The 19,096-nt window shown below is 39.0% G+C and overlaps 1 protein-coding gene and 1 long non-coding RNA gene across 3 annotated transcripts in view; both read right to left on the minus strand.

Moving 5' to 3' along the window:
- Positions 1–314: 314 nt before the first annotated feature.
- Positions 315–3,361, minus strand: LOC130852165 (uncharacterized). Of its 2 annotated transcripts, none has more exons than XR_009053305.1 (3): positions 2,873–3,361; positions 1,424–1,546; positions 315–524 (listed from the first exon to the last, which is right to left on the minus strand). It is a non-coding gene; the product is annotated as an uncharacterized LOC130852165 (long non-coding RNA). The 2 variants fall into 2 exon arrangements; XR_009053306.1 differs by having other exon boundaries at positions 2,327–3,361.
- Positions 3,362–7,198: 3,837 nt separating this feature from the next.
- The window catches only part of LOC130851968 (coiled-coil domain-containing protein 170-like), a 59,611-nt gene continuing 47,713 nt past the window's right edge, over positions 7,199–19,096 (minus strand). The window contains exons 5-9 of the mRNA XM_057732620.1: positions 18,529–18,843; positions 12,583–12,783; positions 10,660–10,887; positions 9,648–9,842; positions 7,199–7,360 (exon numbers count right to left, since the gene is read on the minus strand). Coding sequence (XP_057588603.1) covers positions 7,199–7,360; positions 9,648–9,842; positions 10,660–10,887; positions 12,583–12,783; positions 18,529–18,843 — 1,101 coding nt within the window. The remainder of the gene's footprint in view (positions 7,361–9,647; positions 9,843–10,659; positions 10,888–12,582; positions 12,784–18,528; positions 18,844–19,096) is intronic.

Genomic DNA, 19,096 nt, shown 5'->3' on the forward strand with positions numbered 1-19,096 from the left:
CTCATTTCAAAATCACCATAGGAATACTGTCTGTCTGGGGTTTTCACCTAAAATAATGTATTTAAAAATTATATACCCCTGCACTGGGGATACAAAGAAAAATAACACAGGCAAAAATTTCATAGAACTTACCTCCTACTATGACAAGAAAGACAGTAAATACTTTTAGATAGTATAAGTGCCACAGATAGAAAAGAATAATGTAACAGTGATGAGGGAAGGTAAATGAGGAAGTAACTTTTGATGGTGTGATTAGACAGGCCTCCTATGGATATATTAAGATAATTGAGATTATACTATACCTTCTGTTAGAAAACCTGACTGTATCATCTAAAGAGGCTAGGGCTGCTAACAAAATACCATAGACTGGATGGCTTAAATGACATTTATTTCTCACACTTCTGGAGACTGGGAAGTCCAAGATCAAGGTACCAGTCAATTCAATTCCTGGTAGGTCCCCACTTCCTTGCTTGCAGTGTCCTCACATGGCAGAGAAAAGAGAGCTCAGGTCTCTTTTCTTCTTCCTATAAGAACAATAATCCCATTAAGGTGGCCCCACTCTCATGACATCATCTAAACCTAATTATCTCCCAAAGGTTCACCTTCAAATAACATCACATTTAGGGTTAACATCACATCAACATATGAACTTGGGACAGACAAAATTCAGTCTATAGCAGCTATCATTCATATCTATACGTTTCTTTCCTTTAAAACTACACCCACCTTGGGACTTCCCTGGTGGCACAGTGGTTAAGAATCCACCTGCCAAAGCAGGGGACATGGGTTCGAGCCCTGATCCAGGAAGATCCCACATGCCACAGAGCAACCAACCCCTTGCACCACAACTACTGAGCCCACATGCTGCAACTACTGAAGCCCGAGCACCTAGAGCCTGTGCTCCACAACAAAAGAAGCCACCGCACAGAGAAGCCCGCACACCACAACAAAGAGCAGCCCCCACTCTCAACAACTAGAGAAAGCCCATGCGTAGTTACGAAGATTCAACACAGCCAAAAATAAATAAATAAATAATAAAATAAATTTTAAGAAGAAATAAATAAAATTACATCCATCTTGATAGAAAGTTGTATTCTTTTTTTACAATCATAAATAATGCTGTGATAAACATTTTATACATGTATCTTTGTGTACATGTACAAATATTTCCGTAGGATAAACTCCTAGAATTGAAATTATTTGGTCAAAGTAAACACACATTTAAATTTTAGATGATATCAAACTACCCTTCAAAAAAGTTGTTAAAATGTACACCTCCTCAAAAAGGAAGAAACACTGTTTCTATATTTACTGCCAGTGTGAACATTTAGACCAAAAGGTTTTACTTCTCTCTCTTACAAATGGGCCATTCTCAGTCTTCATTTTATTTGATCAATCTGTAACATTTGAAATAGTTAATTACCCTTTCTTCTACAAAACACTTTCTTCACTTGTCTTCTAAGGCTGAAGCTTCACCTGGTTTTCTTCCTAACACACTGGGCGCCCCTTTGCAATCTTCCTTCCTAGTTCCTCCTCATCTTGAATTCTAGACATTGAAGCGTCATAGGGATCAGTTCTTGGTCCTCTCTCTAACTACACCCATTCCCTTGGTCAAATCACAACCAATCGCATGGATTGAAATACCATATCTCCACTTGGATGACTAAGAGGCAGCTAAATACATCTACAGCTGAATTCATCATCTTAATCCCCAAACCCGGTCGTTCCAGTGCTACCCGATACACTTCACTCAGCAAATGGCAACGCCATCTTTCCAGCTAGTCAAACCAAATCCTTACTTTCTTTTTCTTATGCCCCAACTTCCACTTTGCTTTCAGATTTCTGCTCAAATCAGATCTTGCCTCCCACCACCATTCTCTATACTCTTAGTTTACCTATTAAAACAAACAAAAACCAGCATGTCATATCTAAAATTAGAGTATATATTTCTTCAATTCGTCATTCTCTCCTTAAATACTAGCTGAAGGTAGAAACTTAACTGGTTCACTATGGTATCTCTACCACTTACATCAGTGTTTTTGGTTGTTTTGTCATAGTGGTCACTCTATAATTATTTGCTCAATAAATGAAAAAATTGTACGGGTCATACATATATAACTGGAAACCAGGCCGATGAGGTGGCAAAGGCAGGTAAAGCACTTAGGGTTGGGGCCCAGCCTAGGCACAAATATACAGCTTTAGGCAACTTATCCTTCAAAGTTTTTTGTCCTCTGTAAAATGGGGTTTATGCCATAATCTTCAGAAAATAAGACACTTGGAATGGTCACTGTCTACTTGGTATTACAATATACAAAAGTTTCACTACCTGCAACTTCTAGGAACATTTGCTTCAATTCTCCTCCTAATTTCACCTGCTAAGGTATAACAAGACTTCAGCGTAGATTTTCAGAGGCTCTTAGCTTGTATTTCGAAAATGTTCACTAAGACAAACTTTTGAGAATAGCAAAGGCAATTACCAGGAAAAAAAAATAATTGCCTAATTCCATTATGGTGATGGCTGCAGAACTCTGTAAATATGTTAAAAACCACTGAACTGTACACTTAAAACAGGTTAATTTCATGTTACATAAATTACATCTCAATAAAACAGTTAATAAGAAACAGAGATTCTCTAATTCCATATATGGGGCTCCTGTAAGATCATCAGAATTTAAGAATAAGGTAAAAGCCATCTACCAAAACCCCCAAACAAAAAATGAATAAAGCTCAACAGATGAGCTCTGCCAGTGATTTACACCATCCTAAGAAACGGTCTGGAAAAGAAACCCAGATATTTGGTCAAGTCCAAAGTGACCTGAGTAACAGATAAACTACAGAACTGTATCGGGATAACTGTTTGTAAACTGAGCACCTAAGAACCAGCCAAGTTCCTCGAGCAGAGACAGCACTCAACGGACTCAACTTGCTGGACCGGAGGACTGCTCCCCGCTCGGGTCCTGCTCCGCAAGCAAACGCCCAAGCTCACTTCTCCAGAGTGGACGCCTACGGGGAGGAGCGTCTGCCCTTGTTGGTCACGTGGCATCTAACCCCAAATCTGCGTGGGGTAATCTGACAGAACCGAGACCTGCACAGCTGACGACCCTCCCCGCCGCGGCCAACCTGGGGTTACCCGGACGCCGCCCCACACACAGCAGTCTGCCCTCTGCGGGCCAGCCCGGCACCCCACCACCTCCCCCAAGCTCCCCGCGCGGGAGCGGGGCCAGAACCCTCCAGCGGAGACGCCGCGCCCTCAGGCGGCGCGGGTCTCGTGTGCCGGCCAAACGACCGCCCCTCGGCTCCGCCCCCGGCCCCGGATCCAGGCCGGATTCCCACTTCGGCTGGTTCCCCGCCCACACGAAGAAGCGATCTGGAATGGCTCTTTCCAGCAGTCACTCATTTCCGTCAGCCAGTCACCACCAGCTCCTCCGCGTCTTCTTCGCCTTCTTCCGCCGCAGTGTCGCACAGAAAGCCCCCTAACGCTAAGTGCTTCCCGCGTCCCCGCCTCGGGGGCGGCGCAGGCCCAGCGGGCTTAGCGGCGCGCAGGCGCAGTAGTGGGGCCTTCTGAGGCGCCGTAAACAAGGGGAGAGAATAGCTCCGCGCGTTAGCGGAGCGAATCACGCCCTCAGTTCGGCCACGTCCACGGTGGGATCTGGAGTAGGAGTGCTGTACGGCAAGGTGGAGTCCGCCTCTGCCGCTGCACGAGTCGCTAGGGTGTGTTGGAGCAAAGGCGAAGGTTCAGAGTAGGGAAGGGGCCCTAATGGCCCTTCTTTCGCGGAAGGGGATGCCTATAGGGGAAGGGCAGAGTCGGACAGGCGGCGAAGGAGGGGTTGTTCTTCGCCTGTCGGACCTGCAAACGGGCGCCTTGCAGCTGAGGAAAGGGTCCCCGGGCAAAAAGTACCTGGTGGTGCCTTCCGGCTCCTGTACTTCTGTGGCAACAAGCTCCATTAATCTGACCCGAAAATGTTTTTGCCAGAGGCGAACTCAGAAGTCCAAACCTTGTTTCCCCTAAGAAAATTCGAGTTCAGCCCAGGACCTGATCAAGGGTTACAAGGCTGGTTAGAGACAGATGTTCTACAAGAACTAAGCCTCTTTGCAGATCATTGCTATTTCCACTGTGTTGAGTCATAACGCATGCTAAATGGAGCTTCATAAATTTACCATTTCTCCTCAAATTCATGCTCTCCTTTATATGCCATCTCCCCAGTCTTGGACCTGGGATCACTTTCTGGTTGGACTCCTAAGAAAATTCCAGTTGACCTCTCTCTGCCCCACACCTGCAGGAGATCTGAATGCTGACGTAGTAGATCTGGTTGTCATGTTTACTCTACTTTTGGTTATTTGGCTAATTTCCAGTTTGGGGCAATTATGAACAATGCTGCCATGAATAATTTTGTAAATGTCTTTTTGTAAAATATATATTTACATATTTCTGCTAGTTATATACATAGGAGTGGAGTTGCTGATTCATAAGGCATGCATGTGTTCAATTTTAGATGTGAACTGTGGTAGGTTTCTAGAATAATGGCTCCCTAAAAGCATTCTTGTCCTAAACTCTGGAACTTGTGAGTATATTGGGCTACACGGCAAAAGAGAATTAGGTTGCTAATCAGCTGACCTTAAAATAGGGAGATTATTCAGGATTGTCCAGGTGGGCCTAATGTCATCACAGGTATCCTTAAAAGAAGAGGAGGAAGGCAGGAGGAGGAGAATAAAAGAAATAGTGTGAGAAAGACTGGGCAGACTTCATGACCCTGGCTTTGAAGATGGAAGGAGGAGGCAATGAGCCAAGAAAGTGAGCATCTTCTAGAAGTTGGAAAAGACAAGGAAATGGATTCTGCCCTTCCCAGAAGGAACTTAGCTCTGAGACCTTCAGAAATGTAGGATAATAAATGTTTCAGCTACAAAGTTTGTGATAGTTTGTTACAGCAGAAGCAGGAAAGTGATACACTGCCACACTTTTCCAAAGTAGTTTCATCAGTTCATACACTTAGAGAACTTTGAAAAAAATGTCCATACTTTACCCCCATACCACACTCACTGAATTGGATAAGCCCAGAAAAAAAATATTTTTAATTAGGTGATTCTGCTGCATCTTTGAAGTTGAGAACTATTTGTCTAAATCCTTAAATCTAAATTCAGTTCTCATCATTGAAGAACAGAGTGGCAGTGATTTGGGCCACAAGATAAAAGCAGTCCTAGAAGAGACTTGTTCCAGGTATTGGAAATGTTCCTCCTCCTTGTCTGCTCAGAGTTAACAAAGCTAATCTTTTACAGTGCTCTGTGGTTGAAAAATCAGTTTCTACTAACACAATTCATAAGGAGCATTATGACTGAGGACTCTATACTTGCAGATTTTTCTTTAACGTGCTTATGAAGTGGCTGCTTGAGACAATGCCACATCTTGGCACGTTCACCTCATGGAGAACTTGACCCCAGCAGCTGGTGGTATTGCAGTTCCTGAGAGAAGGAGTTGGAGCAGTGGAGGAACCGCTTGCCTGGCTCATTGGGTTGTGCAGTCCTTCCAGATCTTTGTGCTGAGGCTGCAGCAGGCAGCTGACCCTTGGGCCATGACCCTGGGGGAATCCTGAACAAGAAGGTGGTTTACTTAGAGCTTGAGCAGGTTGGGCTACAGGTGGAGGCTCTGGGCACAGTGTCCCTACCTTTCCTCAAGGATATTCTTCAGAAGAAAGGTAAATGAACTTCTTAAGTTGCATCCAGGGATCCTAGAGTCAATTTACTTGGTAGTGATACCACCAACTGCTGGGCGCCCCTTGGCAATAAATTCAAAAGTCCTGAGAAGCCCTGGGCAGTTTTCATTAAAAGTATATGTCATCAAAAGGAATGCAGAGTGAGCCAATGTTCAGAGTATAAAATAGCAGGAGCTAATATTTCAAGTACTTTCCTGATAAGTGTCAAATGTCACTATTTTCCTTTAAAATTGGAAATACTCCATGGCATGCTGAGATCCCTGCAGTGCTCCAGAGCACCTTGGCACATGTTTGAGAACCATGGCTGTGACCATTTAGAAGTTGTTCTCATCTTTTCCTTGAATGAGTATTCAAGATAATCATTTTCTTCCAAAGTGTTACTTCTATAAGGTCCAGTGTAACTTCACTCCTTCCACCCTGAAGATCCCTCTAAAACTAAGCACCACAGGAGATCTTTTCAAATGACCACAGCAGGCACTGGGTGCCCACAGGCCTGTCCAGATTCTGACCTGCTCCTACAGAGGACATCTTGGATAAATCTGAAACTACCTTGGAAGATGAGCAGTTTCCTATTCTAAATGAAAAACAAAAAAAGAAATTATATATTTAAAAACAGTCCAGGGACTTCCCTGGTGGCGCAGTGGTTAAGAACCTGCCTGTCAATGCAGGGTTCGATCCCTGGTCCAGGAAGGTCCCACATGCCAAGGAGCAACTAAGCCCATGTGCCACAACTACTGAGCCTGCGCTCTAGAGCCTGTTAGCCACAACTACTGGAGCCCACATGCCTAGAGCCCATACTCTGCAACTAGAGAAGCCACTGCAATGAGAAGCCCGCTCACCACAGCAAAGAGTAGCCCCCACTCACCGTAACTAGATAAAGCCCACTCACAGCAACAAAGACCCAATACAGCCATAAATAAATAAATAAATAAATAAATAAATAAATAAATAACAGTCCATTAACTTAGATATCAGCCTACAATTAGGAAAACCCTGGCAGACACTATTAAATACTAAAAAAATAAAAAACAATAGTTTATTGCACATTTTTAAGAAATCTTAATGACTTTCCTACCCTTCAACATTTCATATCTGATTTCCAACTCTCAGTTAATCAAATAGATAAGATAGATTCAAATTATAGAATATAACCTTACCTATAAGGGGGTGATACCCAAAACACCATTCATTCTAGAAACAAGCCATTTAAATACAGATATAAATAGTCCAACTAAGAACAAACTCTGATTAATACACTGCTTAAAATACAATTAATAAATTAGATACTATATATTGCAACAATCCAGACTAGACCACAAATAAATGTACAAAACAAGATTACAACAAAGCAAAATAAATTGCCAACTATCAAAGGAGAGAACTGATTTCAGTGAAGAGTGTCAAATGTGTTTTATTTGTGATGCGGGCACACTGAGGATGCGGGAGGAAAGGTCCATCCGTGTCTGCGGAGCCCCAGCTGGCAAAATTCTTTATTCTTTATCCTGTCCAGTCTCACACTCAGAAGCAATCCTTGATCTGTCAGATGCTCCATATACTTGTATAATAAGCCTTAGGTGATTGATGATTTTCTTGTCTGCTGTTTTCAGGTTAAATCCCAATGTCTTCATGATAGCTTCTCGAAAGTCAACAATCTACAAAGAACCACCACAAGAAATCAAGACATGTCATTAGTTTTGGTCACCTATCACCATGTACAATGAAATTGGTATTAGAAATTCAGTTTTATTAAACATTTCTTTATGAAGTGTAACATATCCCATGTTCAAATGTATTTTTAAGCTAAAAAAATTACAGGATATCTACAATTACCTTTACATTTTAAGATTTTATTTTTACAATTTTATAGGTTAAACCTAATTTTATTGCTGCTTGTTTTTCATCCATGAGGTAATTATTTTTTGGACTTCTGATTTGCTGTAGGTAACAGCAATCCCCTAAATACATATCTCTCCACCCATTCTCTAAAAACTATAGTGATCAACAAGGAGAGCAGATAAAACCATACATAAGTCATGCCTAAAGCACAAGTAGAGAATACCACAGACTTCAGTTTGCATATAAATGGGGAAATAAATATTCTAAACCAACAGAGGCAGCTCCAGAGCCCACGCTGGAGTATGCAGCTAGTTTCCTCTGGTGTCCCAGAAAAGAGAAATACTGAGAACAAGTCTGAGACCTGGTGAATCAGAATACCGTCTACTAGGGAAGGAAAAGAAAGACCCTTAGAAGCATGTGAGAGCAGAAATGGCAGATCTAGGGGGCAAGGTTTCTGAGAGGAGAGGGAGCCACTTGGAATGGTGAGGTGTTTCCTAGAGGCTTAGTGATTAAGGAAAAGAAAAAAAGCAAGCACTGGAAATTAAGAGACATATGTAAACAAGACAGTATTGCAGAAACAGACATCACATAAACCACCACTCCAAAATAAAAGGCTTAGTAAACTTTAGAAACTGCACTCACCATTTCAACGGAAGAGGGTGGTATTGAGTTAAGAAAACTAGTAAGTAAACTGCCCCCTAAGTACCCTAAAGTAGAAACACCTGAAGTTGAGAGTGCAGGGCTATTAAAAGAATTTTAAAGTGAATAGATAAATAGCAAATATCCATTCAAAACTGTTATGAGAAGAAAACAGAAAAGCAGAATCATCCAAAGTGTTCAGGTGATGAAAATACTCCCCCCAGAAAAACTGCCATGAAGCAGAGGCAACATGTTTGACAACACCTGATTTGAATTAAATATCAATTAAACAAGGATTTGCAGACGTGGGGAGAAAACACCTTTTGAATCAGAAATGCAATAATTTGGATTGACTTCCCTGGCGGTCCAGGTGGTTAAGACTCCATGCTTCCACTGCAGGGGGCATGGGTTCTATCCCTGGTGGAGGAATTAAGATCCCTCATGACGCGTGGACAAAACAAACAAACAAAAAAAGCAATAATTTGGAATAGAGGTGGGCCAAAAAAAAAAGATATCTAAGATGCCTAATGGATAAGGAAGATGTGATAATTAAACACGGGCAAGAACAAAACAAAATCATCTCAGAAATGAAGAGTAAACTACAGAATACCCAAAGGAGAAGAAATCAGAATGAAAATACAATAAGGGAGGGACACTGAGGAAAAGAATAAAAACAGAAAATGAATATGCAGAAGTTAAAAGAGGAAAAAAGGAAAATGGTAACATCATGACTTTAAGAATCTCTTAAGGAAATGCGTTATTAAGGTTTCATATTTCTTAAGCAATTAATATATGGAGGAGTGGCATGTAATCCCACAATAGCCCCAAATTATCATTTAAGCTATAGAAAATTCTCTTAAAATATCTGCTTTATAAATCTAGTGAAAACCTAAGCAAGTTTAGAAGTACTACCCTCTTGTCCGAGAAAGTGACCCAGCCCCGAAAACATGGTTTCCCTTGAACTTCCATTTTCTCTCATCCCAATCAACTGGCAAAAAAAAGTTGATCAGTAAATATCTAGTGCATCTTTGGTTGGAGGATGTGTATACAAACCTAAGCTATGATAATCATATATCCCATCCCTTGCCACTGTGAATTCACCACAGATAAGTATTTGACCTAAGCTGGGCTTATAAGACCCTTTCTTGGCAGTCTCTCTTCAGTCACAGAAACTAACTATAAAACTGTGGCCGTCAGTCAGAGAGACAAGTTGACAGAGAGAGGCCAAGAAGAAATGGTGAGAAAGGCCTTATGTTGATTCCAGGTGCTGATCCGTGGCCCAGGTGCATCTCTGCCTTCTCAGAGCTCTGGTTGTTTAACTCCCTTTGATTCCATAAGCCAATCAGTTCCCTTTTATCTAAGTTAGGTAGAGTCTAAATTGAGGTGGGTGTTTATCACTTCAACTTAAAGAATATTAATACACTAATTTAAAAAAAAAACAACCTCTTCTTGTTGTCCCAGTACATCTTCAAGTGTGCTCTTTGTTCTGCAGAGCTCAGGAGTGACAGTTTCTGACATTTGATGGGGCCTCTCTTTGTCCCATCTTGCCTCTTGCTCAGCAGAGTCTACTGTAGTTTTCAAGTCTGTTTCCATAACTGCCTTCCCTTTCATTGTTTCAACTTTTGTTAAAGATTGCCTGAGCTTCTCAATTGTTTTGTCCTGTGAGGGTATAAGGTTGGGGGAAAGGGAGATGGCTGTGATTAGATCTCCTCTAAATAACAGACAGGCAGGATGCATGATATAACTCATGCTTTTTTTTTCCTTTTTTTTTTTTTTAAGAGCTAGATAATGGAAAAGAAAGGCAATTCCACAATTTATGAATTGAGAGGACATTTCTCCACTATCATACTCATCAATAACCAACAGTTACTGAGCACTTTTATAAACTAGGCACTTGGGATTTAAAGAGGTTTAACACATGTTCCACGTCCTCAAAAGTCTTACAGTCTGTGCTAATAAACACAGAATTAGAGAAAATAACTGGCTGCAGTAAGAGAAATATTCTTGATAATCAACTGGCAAAAAAAAGTTGATCAATAATTATCTAGTGCATCTTTGCTTTCAGGCGTAAAATATATGTTTCAAATACTACAACTGAAGCTTGATATAGAGAATCCAAAGAGGATCCCCAAAAATCACTAAAACTTTTAACTATTAACCCAATAAGAAAGACACAAGTAAGAGTAAAATGAAAAGCAAGGGATCTAGATTCCTAACATTTAGAATATCAGTTACCTTTGAGGAGGATACCTGGGGGCTTCAGTGGAACTGATAATACTCTGATTCTTAACATGAGTGGTAGATTTGTGGCATCTAATTTGATTACTCTATATGCTTTAATATTACACATATTCTTTTGTATGTATGTAAAATAATTTTAATATTAATTTTTAAAGTTCAATGAGAAACATGCAGCAAAAATTATAATAGACCAAAGCTTAAGTGAATTTTTGAAAGCCTCATTTCCTTTACTTACTTTAAGGACATTTACTCTTGTCAGCTGAGTTTTCATATTTTTATTTGACAATTTCAAGTCACTAAGCTGTTTCTGAAGTTTCTGAATTTTCTCCTCTAATCTTTGAGTTGTAACAACCTGCAAATTCTGCTGAATATTCAATAATGTTTCTTGCTTATTATCTTTCTCTAGCCGCTTGAATGTTTTGCCATGCTCATCCATCTGGGAAATCTTAGTCCAGGAGTTTTCCTTTACAGAAATCAATAGTATTGAAATAAAGAAGTTATGCTTTAAGATGGTGTTCTACACTAGCATATCAGATCTACTCTAGGCTGATAAATTGTAGACTTAATTCTTATATAAGCAGAATAGTTTTCACCATAAATAGGCATCATTAAAATAATCCAGAAAATAAAATATGACAATAAAAGTGATGGCTTAATGCTAATGAGGGTACAGTTAAGTAGACAATGTTATAAACAGCAGATAATAGCAGAGATTAATTCAACTTTTCTAAGGATGTATTATAATGAAAAAATATTTTGATAAAGAATCAAGTACAAAGATATTCTCTACAACATTATTCATAACATGAAGAAATAAAAACAATGCAAATGTCAAAAAAATAATGAAATAAATTACATGTGATTGATTATACATTTCTTATAAAGTTTTCAAAAATATTTACTAACAGAAAATGCTAATGATATAGTTAAATGAAAGAAGCAGAACAAAGAAAAAATATGCCTATCTCAATTATGTTAAAATATTCAAGGAAAATAGTCATAGGAAAATATATGTTTACACTGGTTATTTCAAAGTGGTAGAATTACTGGTTATTTTAATTGTATTCTTTCTACTATTCTGTACTTTATAAAGTTACTACCGGGAAAAAAAAAAGAGAGAGAGAAGAGGTGCAGATTTAATAAAGATACCACATATTTTCATTACATATAAACTAAAAATTAATAAAATATATTGAAAAGAACCACAAGTTCTTTCAAAAAAGAAAACAGATACTCCAGGCAAGCCTGGTTAAAGAAGGAAGAGAAAGTGAAAATACACAGTATTAGGAAGGAGATACATACAGAACTAATGTACACAAATTAATTTTATTATAAGAAAAACATTATTTAAAATGTTATTACAAATGTCTTAATCCATTAAAAGAAATAAAACAAGTAACATATTAAGGAACAAGAATGAGGATGGTGGGGCTTCCTAGGTGGCGCAGTGGTTAAGAATCCACCTGACAATGCAGAGGTCACGGGTTCAATCCCAGCTCCAGGAAGATCCCACATGCCATGGAGCAACTAAGCCCATGTGCCCAAAAAAAAAAAAAAAAAGAATAAGAATGGCACCATTTTTCTGAATAACACATTGGAAATTAGAAGACAATGGAGTAATGCCCTCAAATGTTTGTGTGAAAATAAAGTCTGAACCCAACTATCAATTGAGCCTGAAGTTAAAAAAAAAAAAAAAAGACACTGTCATTCATGCAAGGATTCAAAAAATTTTTTCAACTTCCCTGGTGGTGCAGTGGTTAAGAATCTGCCTGCCAATGTAGGGGACACAGGTTTGATCCCTGGTCCAGGAAGATCCTGCATGCTGCAGAGCAACTAAGCCCATGCACCACAACTACTGAGAACTAAGCCGATACACCACAACTACTGAGCCTGCATGTCCTAGAGCCCATGCTCCACAACAAGAGAAGCCACCACAGTGAGAAGCCCCACACTGCAATGAAGAGTAGCACCCGCTCGCTACAACTAGAGAAAACCTTCGAACAGCAGCCAAGACCCAACATAGCCAATAAATTAAATAAATAAATTTATTTTTTGAAAAGGTGCAAATAGCATTAACAGCTTTGAACATTACATAATATAATAAAAGATGATCATTTTAATTGTCAAAGAAATGCCTTATACTTCAGGAAATTCTTACTTTCTTCGTGTCCAACTCTAATCTCCGTTGAAAAAGGTCATTAATCGCAGTTTTCCCTTTCAGACGTTTCAAGGGTCTTTTTTGTTCCTTATACTTTTCCTCATTATCGGATGATTCTCCAGCAGTCTCTTCACAGTGATGACACTGCTTCTCCAATTGCTTAGTGAGCATCTGAACTTCCTGCTGAAGGCCTTCAGCTCTCTGTAGGGGAAAAAAAAATTAGATAAAACATCCTGATGGTCCATGGTTTGTATTTTTCAAAACTATATGCAAGTTCTACTTATACTGACATTGTAGTAACATTAAGTTACTAAATAGATGAATGGGGAAGACGTTTAAGAAGATTTGACATGTATAAGCTGGTTTTTAAAAAAGAAACAGAAAGGTTTGATATACAAAAATAAGACATTTTAGTGAGTACTGAGAAATAAAATTGTATAATGAATTTTAAGAGAGCAGAGTGTAAAAAATTTGTAACTACAATAAACAGACTACTGTGTAGTGGGTTTTACTAGCACATTAAATTTAAGCAATACCTATTTTCACTTGAATTTTAGGGTGAAGAGTCATGAAATTTTACTAAAATGATTTGGACATAACAAGGAGATATATTGACTTAAACTTGCTGGATCCATCTTTTTATAGACTTGGCCAGTAAATCCAAACAAATGACTGACTCGATAATTTATTTTACTGTACTGACTGAACCTACCAGTGTTTGGTCATGATGGAAACATTATCCTCACCATACCACTATTTTTAGCTTACATTGAGCTTACCCGGAACTGTACTAAGCATTTATCATGTATTAATCCATTTGATCCTTACAACCATTCTCTGGGATAGGAACTATACACCCCTCAACCCCACCCCAACTCCTGCCAAAATTTACAAATGAAACAGGCACAGAGAACATATGTAACCTGCCCAAGAGTGCACAGTAGGTAATGGCAGAGCTGGGATTCATACCAGGCCTCTCTGTTTTTAACACATTATACTACCTCTACTGTGATAATGGACATCCTCTTCCCTTTTTTTTTTTAAATTTTATTTATTTATTATTTTTTGGGGGGGTACACCAAGTTCAATCATCTGTTTCTATACACATATTCCCGTATTCCCTCCCTTCCTTGACTCCCCCCACCTCGAGTGCCCCCCACCCTCCCCACCCCAGTCCTCTAAGGCATCTTCCATCCTCGAGCTGGACTCCCTTTGTTATACAACAACTTCCCACTGACTATCTATTTTACAGTTGGTAGTATATATTTGTCTGTGCTGCTCTCTCGCTTCGTCTCAGCTTCCCCTTCACCCCCCGCCCCCTCCCAAACCTCGAGTTCTCCAGTCCATTCTCTGTATCTGCGTCCTTGTTCTTGTCACTGAGTTCATCAGTACCATTTTTAGATTCCGTATATGTGAGTTAGCATACAATATTTGTCTTTCCCTTTCTGACTTACTTCACTCTGTATGGCAGACTCTAGGTTTATCCACCTCATTGCATATAGCTCCATCTCATCCCTTTTTATAGCTGAGTAATATTCCATTGTATATATATGCCACATCTTCTGTATCCATTCATTTGTTGATGGGCATTTAGGTTGCTTCCATGTCCTGGCTATTGTAAATAGTGCTGCAATAAACATGATGGTACAAGTTTCTTTTGGGATTATGGTTTTCTTTGGGTATATGCCCAGGAGTGGGATTACTGGATCATATGGTAGTTCTATTTGTAGTTTTTTAAGGAACCTCCAAATTGTTTTCCATAGTGGCTATACCAACTTAAAGTCCCACCAACAGTGCAAGAGACTTCCCTTTTCTCCACACCCTCTCCAACATTTATTGTTTCTAGATGTTTTGATGATGGTCATTCTGACCGGTGTGAGGTGATACCTCATTGTGGCTTTGACTTGCATTTCTCTAATGATTAGTGATGTTGAGCATCTTTTCATGTGTTTGTTGGCCATCTGTATGTCTTCTTTGGAGAAATGTCGATTTAGGTCTTCTGCCCATTTGTGGATTGGGTTATTTGCTTTTTTGGTATTAAGCTTCATGAGCTGCTTGTATATTTTGGAGGTTAATCCCTTGTCCGCTGTTTCATAGGCAAGTATTTTTTCCCATTCTGAGGGTTGCCTTTTAGTCTTGTTTATGGTTTCTTTCGCTGTGCAAAAGCTTTTAAGTTTCATGAGGTCCCATTTGTTTATTCTTGATTTTATTTCCATGATTCTAGGAGGTGGGTCAAAAAGGATCTTGCTTTGATGGATGTCCTAGAGTGTTCTGCCTATGTTTTCCTCTAGGAGTTTGATAGTGTCTGGCCTTACATGTAGGTCTTTAATCCATTTGGAGTTTCTTTTTGTGTATGGTGTTAGGAAGTGTTCTAATTTCATTCTTTTACATGTTGCTGTCCAATTTTCCCAGCATCACTTATTGAAGAGGCTGTCTTTTTTCCATTGTATATTCGTGCCTCCTTTGTCAAAGATAAGGTGCCCATATGGGTTTGGGCTTACTTCTGAGTTCTCTATTCTGTTCCATTGATCTTCCTTTCTGTTTTTGTGCCAGTACCATACTGTCTTGATCACTATGGCCTTGTAGTATAGTTTGAAGTCAGGAAGCCTGATTCCACCAACTCCATTTTTCCTTCTCAAGATTGCTTTGGCTATTCGGGGTCTTTTGCGTTTCCATACAAATCGTAAGATTTCTTGCTCTAGTTCTGTGAAAAATGCCATTGGTCATTTGATCGGGATTGCATTGAATCTGTAAATTGCTTTGGGTAGTATAGACATTTTCACGATGTTGATTCTTCCAATCCAGGAACATGGTATGTCCCTCCATCTGTTTGTGTCGTCTTTGATTTCTTTCATCAATGTCTTAAAGTTTTCTGCATACAGATCTTTTGCCTCCTTAGGCAGGTTTATTCCTAGGTATTTGATTCTTTTTGTTGCAATGGTGAATGGGAGAGTTTCCTTAATTTCTTTCTGCTCTTCCGTTGTTAGTGTATAGGAATGCAAGAGATTTCTGTGCATTAATTTTGTATCCTGCTACTTTACTAAACTCCTCAATTAGTGCTAGCAGTTTTCTGGTAGAGTCTTTAGGGTTCTCTATATATAATATCATGTCATCTGCAAAGAGTGACAATTTTACTTCTTCTTTTCCAATTTGGATGCCTTTTATTTCTTTTTCTTCTCTGATTGCTGTGGCTAAAACTTCCAAAACTATGTTGAATAGTAATGGTGGGAGTGGACACCCTTGTCTTGTTCCTGTTCTTAGAGGGAATTCTTCCAGGTTTTCCCCATTGAGAACGATGTTGGCTTTTGGTTTCTCATATATGGCTTTTATGATGTTGAGGTAATTTCCTTCTATGCCCATTTTCTGGAGAGTTTTTATCATAAATGGATGTTGAACTTTGTCAAAAGCTTTCCCTGCATCTATTGAGATGGTCATATGGTTTTTATCCTTCAATTTGTTGATATGATGTATCACGTTGATTGATTTGCGTATATTGAAGAATCCTTGCATCCCAGGGATAAACCCCACTTGATCACGGTGTATGATTTTTTTAATGTGCTGTTGGAGTCTGTTAGCTAGTATTTTGTTGAGGATTTTTGCATCTATATTCATCAGTGATATTGGTCTGTAGTTTTCTTTTTTTGTGACATCTTTGCCTGGTTTTGGTATCAGGGTGATGGTAGCCTCGTAGAATGAGTTTGGGAGTGTTCCGGCTTCTGCAATATTTTGGAAGAGTTTGAGAAGGATAGGTGTTAACTCTTCTCGAAATGTTTGATAGAATTCACCCGTGAACCCATCTGGTCCTGGGCTTTTGTGTGTTGGGAGATTTTTAATCACTGCCTCAATTTCCCTACTTGTGATTGGTCTGTTCATGGTTTCTATTTCTTCCTGGTTCAGTCTTGGAAGACTGTATTTTTCTAAGAATGTATCCATTTCTTCCAGGTTATCCAATTGATTGGCATAGAGTTGCTTGTAGTAGTCTCTCATGATGTTTTGTATTTCTGAGGTGTCCGTTGTTACTTCTCCTTTTTCATTTCTAATTCTGTTGATTTGCATCTTCTCCCTTTTTTTCTTGATGAGTCTGGCTAATGGTTTATCAATTTTGTTAATCTTCTCAAAGAACAAGCTTTTAGTTTTATTAATTTTTGCTATGGCTTCCTTCCTTTCTTTTTCATTTATTTCTGCTCTGATCTTTATGATTTCTTTCCTTCTGCTCACTTTGGGGTTTCTTTGTTCTTCTTTCTCTAGTTGTTTCAGGTGTAAGGTTAGGTTGTTTATTCAATATTTTTCTTGTTTCTTAAGGTAGGACTGTATTGCTATAAACTTCCCTCTTAGAACTGCTTTTGCTGCGTCCCATAGGTTTTGGGTTGTTGTGTTTTCATTGTCGTTTGTTTCTAGATATTTTTTTATTTCCTCTTTGATTTCTTTAGTGATTTCTTGGTTGTTTAAGAGTGAATTGTTCAGCCTCCATTGGTTTGCATTTTTTGCAGTTTTTTTCCTGTAATTGATATCTAGTCTCATGGTATTGTGGTCTGAGAAGATGCTTGATATGATTTCAATTTTCTTGAATTTGCTGAGGTTTGATTTGTGACCCAAGATGTGATCTATCCTGGAAAATGTTCCGTGTGCACTTGAGAAGAAAGTGTAGTCTGTCGTTTTTGGATGGAATGTCCTATAAATATCAATTAAGTCGAGACAGTCTAATGTGTCATTTAAAGCTTGTGTGTCTTTATTTATTTTCTGTTTGGATGATCTGTCCATTGATGTAAGTGGGGTGTTCAAGTCTCCCACTATTATTGTGTTCCTGTCGATGTCCCCTTTTATAGCTGTTAGCATTTGCCTTATGTATTGAGGTGCTCCTATATTGGGGGCATAGATATTTACCATTGTGATATGTTCTTCTTGAATGGATCCCTTGATCATTATGGAGTGTCCTTCCTTGTCTCTTTTTATAGTCTTTACTTTCAAGTCTAATTTATCTGATATGAGTATTGCTACTCCAGCTTTCTTTTGACTTCCATTTGCATGGAATATCTTTTTCCATCCCTTCACTTTCAGTCTATATGTATCCCTTGGTCTGAAGTGGGTTTCTTGTAGGCAGCATATAGAAGGGTCTTGTTTTTGTATCCATTCAGCCAGTCTGTGTCTTTTGGTTGGAGCATTTAATCCATTTACATTTAAAGTGATTATTGACATGTGTGTTCCAATTACCATTTTCTGAATTGTTTTGGGTTTGTATTTGTAGGTGTTTTCCTTTTCTTGTGTTTCCTACTTAGAGAAGTTCCTTTGGCACTTGTTGTAAGGCTGGTTTGGTGGTGCTGAATTCTCTTAACTTTTGCTTGTCTGGAAAGCTTTTGATTTCTCCATTGAATCTGAATGAGATTCTTGCTGGGTAGAGTATTCTTGGCTGTAGGTTTCTCTCTTTCAGGACTTTCAGTATATCCTGCCATTCCCTTCTGGCCTGCAGAGTTTTTGTAGAAAGGTCAGCTGTTATCCTTATGGGTTTTCCCTTATGTGTTGTTTGTTGCTTTTCTCTTGCTGCTTCTAATATTTTTTCTTTGTGTTTAATTGTCGTTAGTTTGATTAATATGTGTCTTGGTGTATTTCTCCTTGGGTTTATTCTGTATGGGACTCTCTGTGCTTCTTGGACTTGGTTAATTATTTCCTTTCCCATGTAGGGGAAGTTTCCCACTATAAGCTCTTGAAATATTTTCTCAGACCCTTTCTTGTTTTCTTCTTCTTCTGGGATGCCTATAATTCGAATGTTGGTGCACTTAATGTTATCACTGAGGTCTCTGAGACTGTCTTCTATTCTTTTTATCCTCTTCCCTTTTATCACTGTAGTAATAAAAAAAAATTAGAGCCACAGTTTACTAAATTGGCTAACATGAAAATCCACATCTTAAAACTAGTTTGAAAGAGTAACCCATCTGTCAATACACTTACGGACTTCCAAGATTGCTCTTTTGCACCAGTCTCCTGAATGCTCTCTTTCACAGCTTCCTCCGTGGCTGGTGTGGATTTGACACTGTTGCTGGGAAGAGTAGACAACTGACTGAGGAATTTCTGATAGTGGGATCGTGCAGTTCTAGTTTCCCAGCTGAATGAATATGGAGGTCTGTCTAACTCAGGTATTTGTTTTTCCTTATGGATCGAATCTTGTTGACATTTATCCCAAACTTTCTGCCCATCTTTTGGTCCTTCAGAGTGAAAAATATTGTCTCTTTCAAAGTTCTTGGCCAGGATATCTTCATCTTTATCCTAAATATACTGACACACATGTTAAACTTCCCATATAGAATTTAATATGAAGACATCTATTTCCCTCCTTTTGAAATATAAGTATAGTCATAATACAAAACTTCAGGAGAAAAGGCTCCCAATAGAAATAAAGACTTAAGAGTCATAAGAGAGACAAGAACACACTGAAAAGAGTAAATTAGAACATCCAGAGGTATTAAAACATTATGGGGAAAAAAAACCCAAAACATTATGGGGGGCAGGTGGGAAGGGC

This window comes from Hippopotamus amphibius, chromosome 4 (assembly GCF_030028045.1).
Source record: "Hippopotamus amphibius kiboko isolate mHipAmp2 chromosome 4, mHipAmp2.hap2, whole genome shotgun sequence".
Classification (NCBI taxonomy): domain Eukaryota; kingdom Metazoa; phylum Chordata; class Mammalia; order Artiodactyla; family Hippopotamidae; genus Hippopotamus; species Hippopotamus amphibius.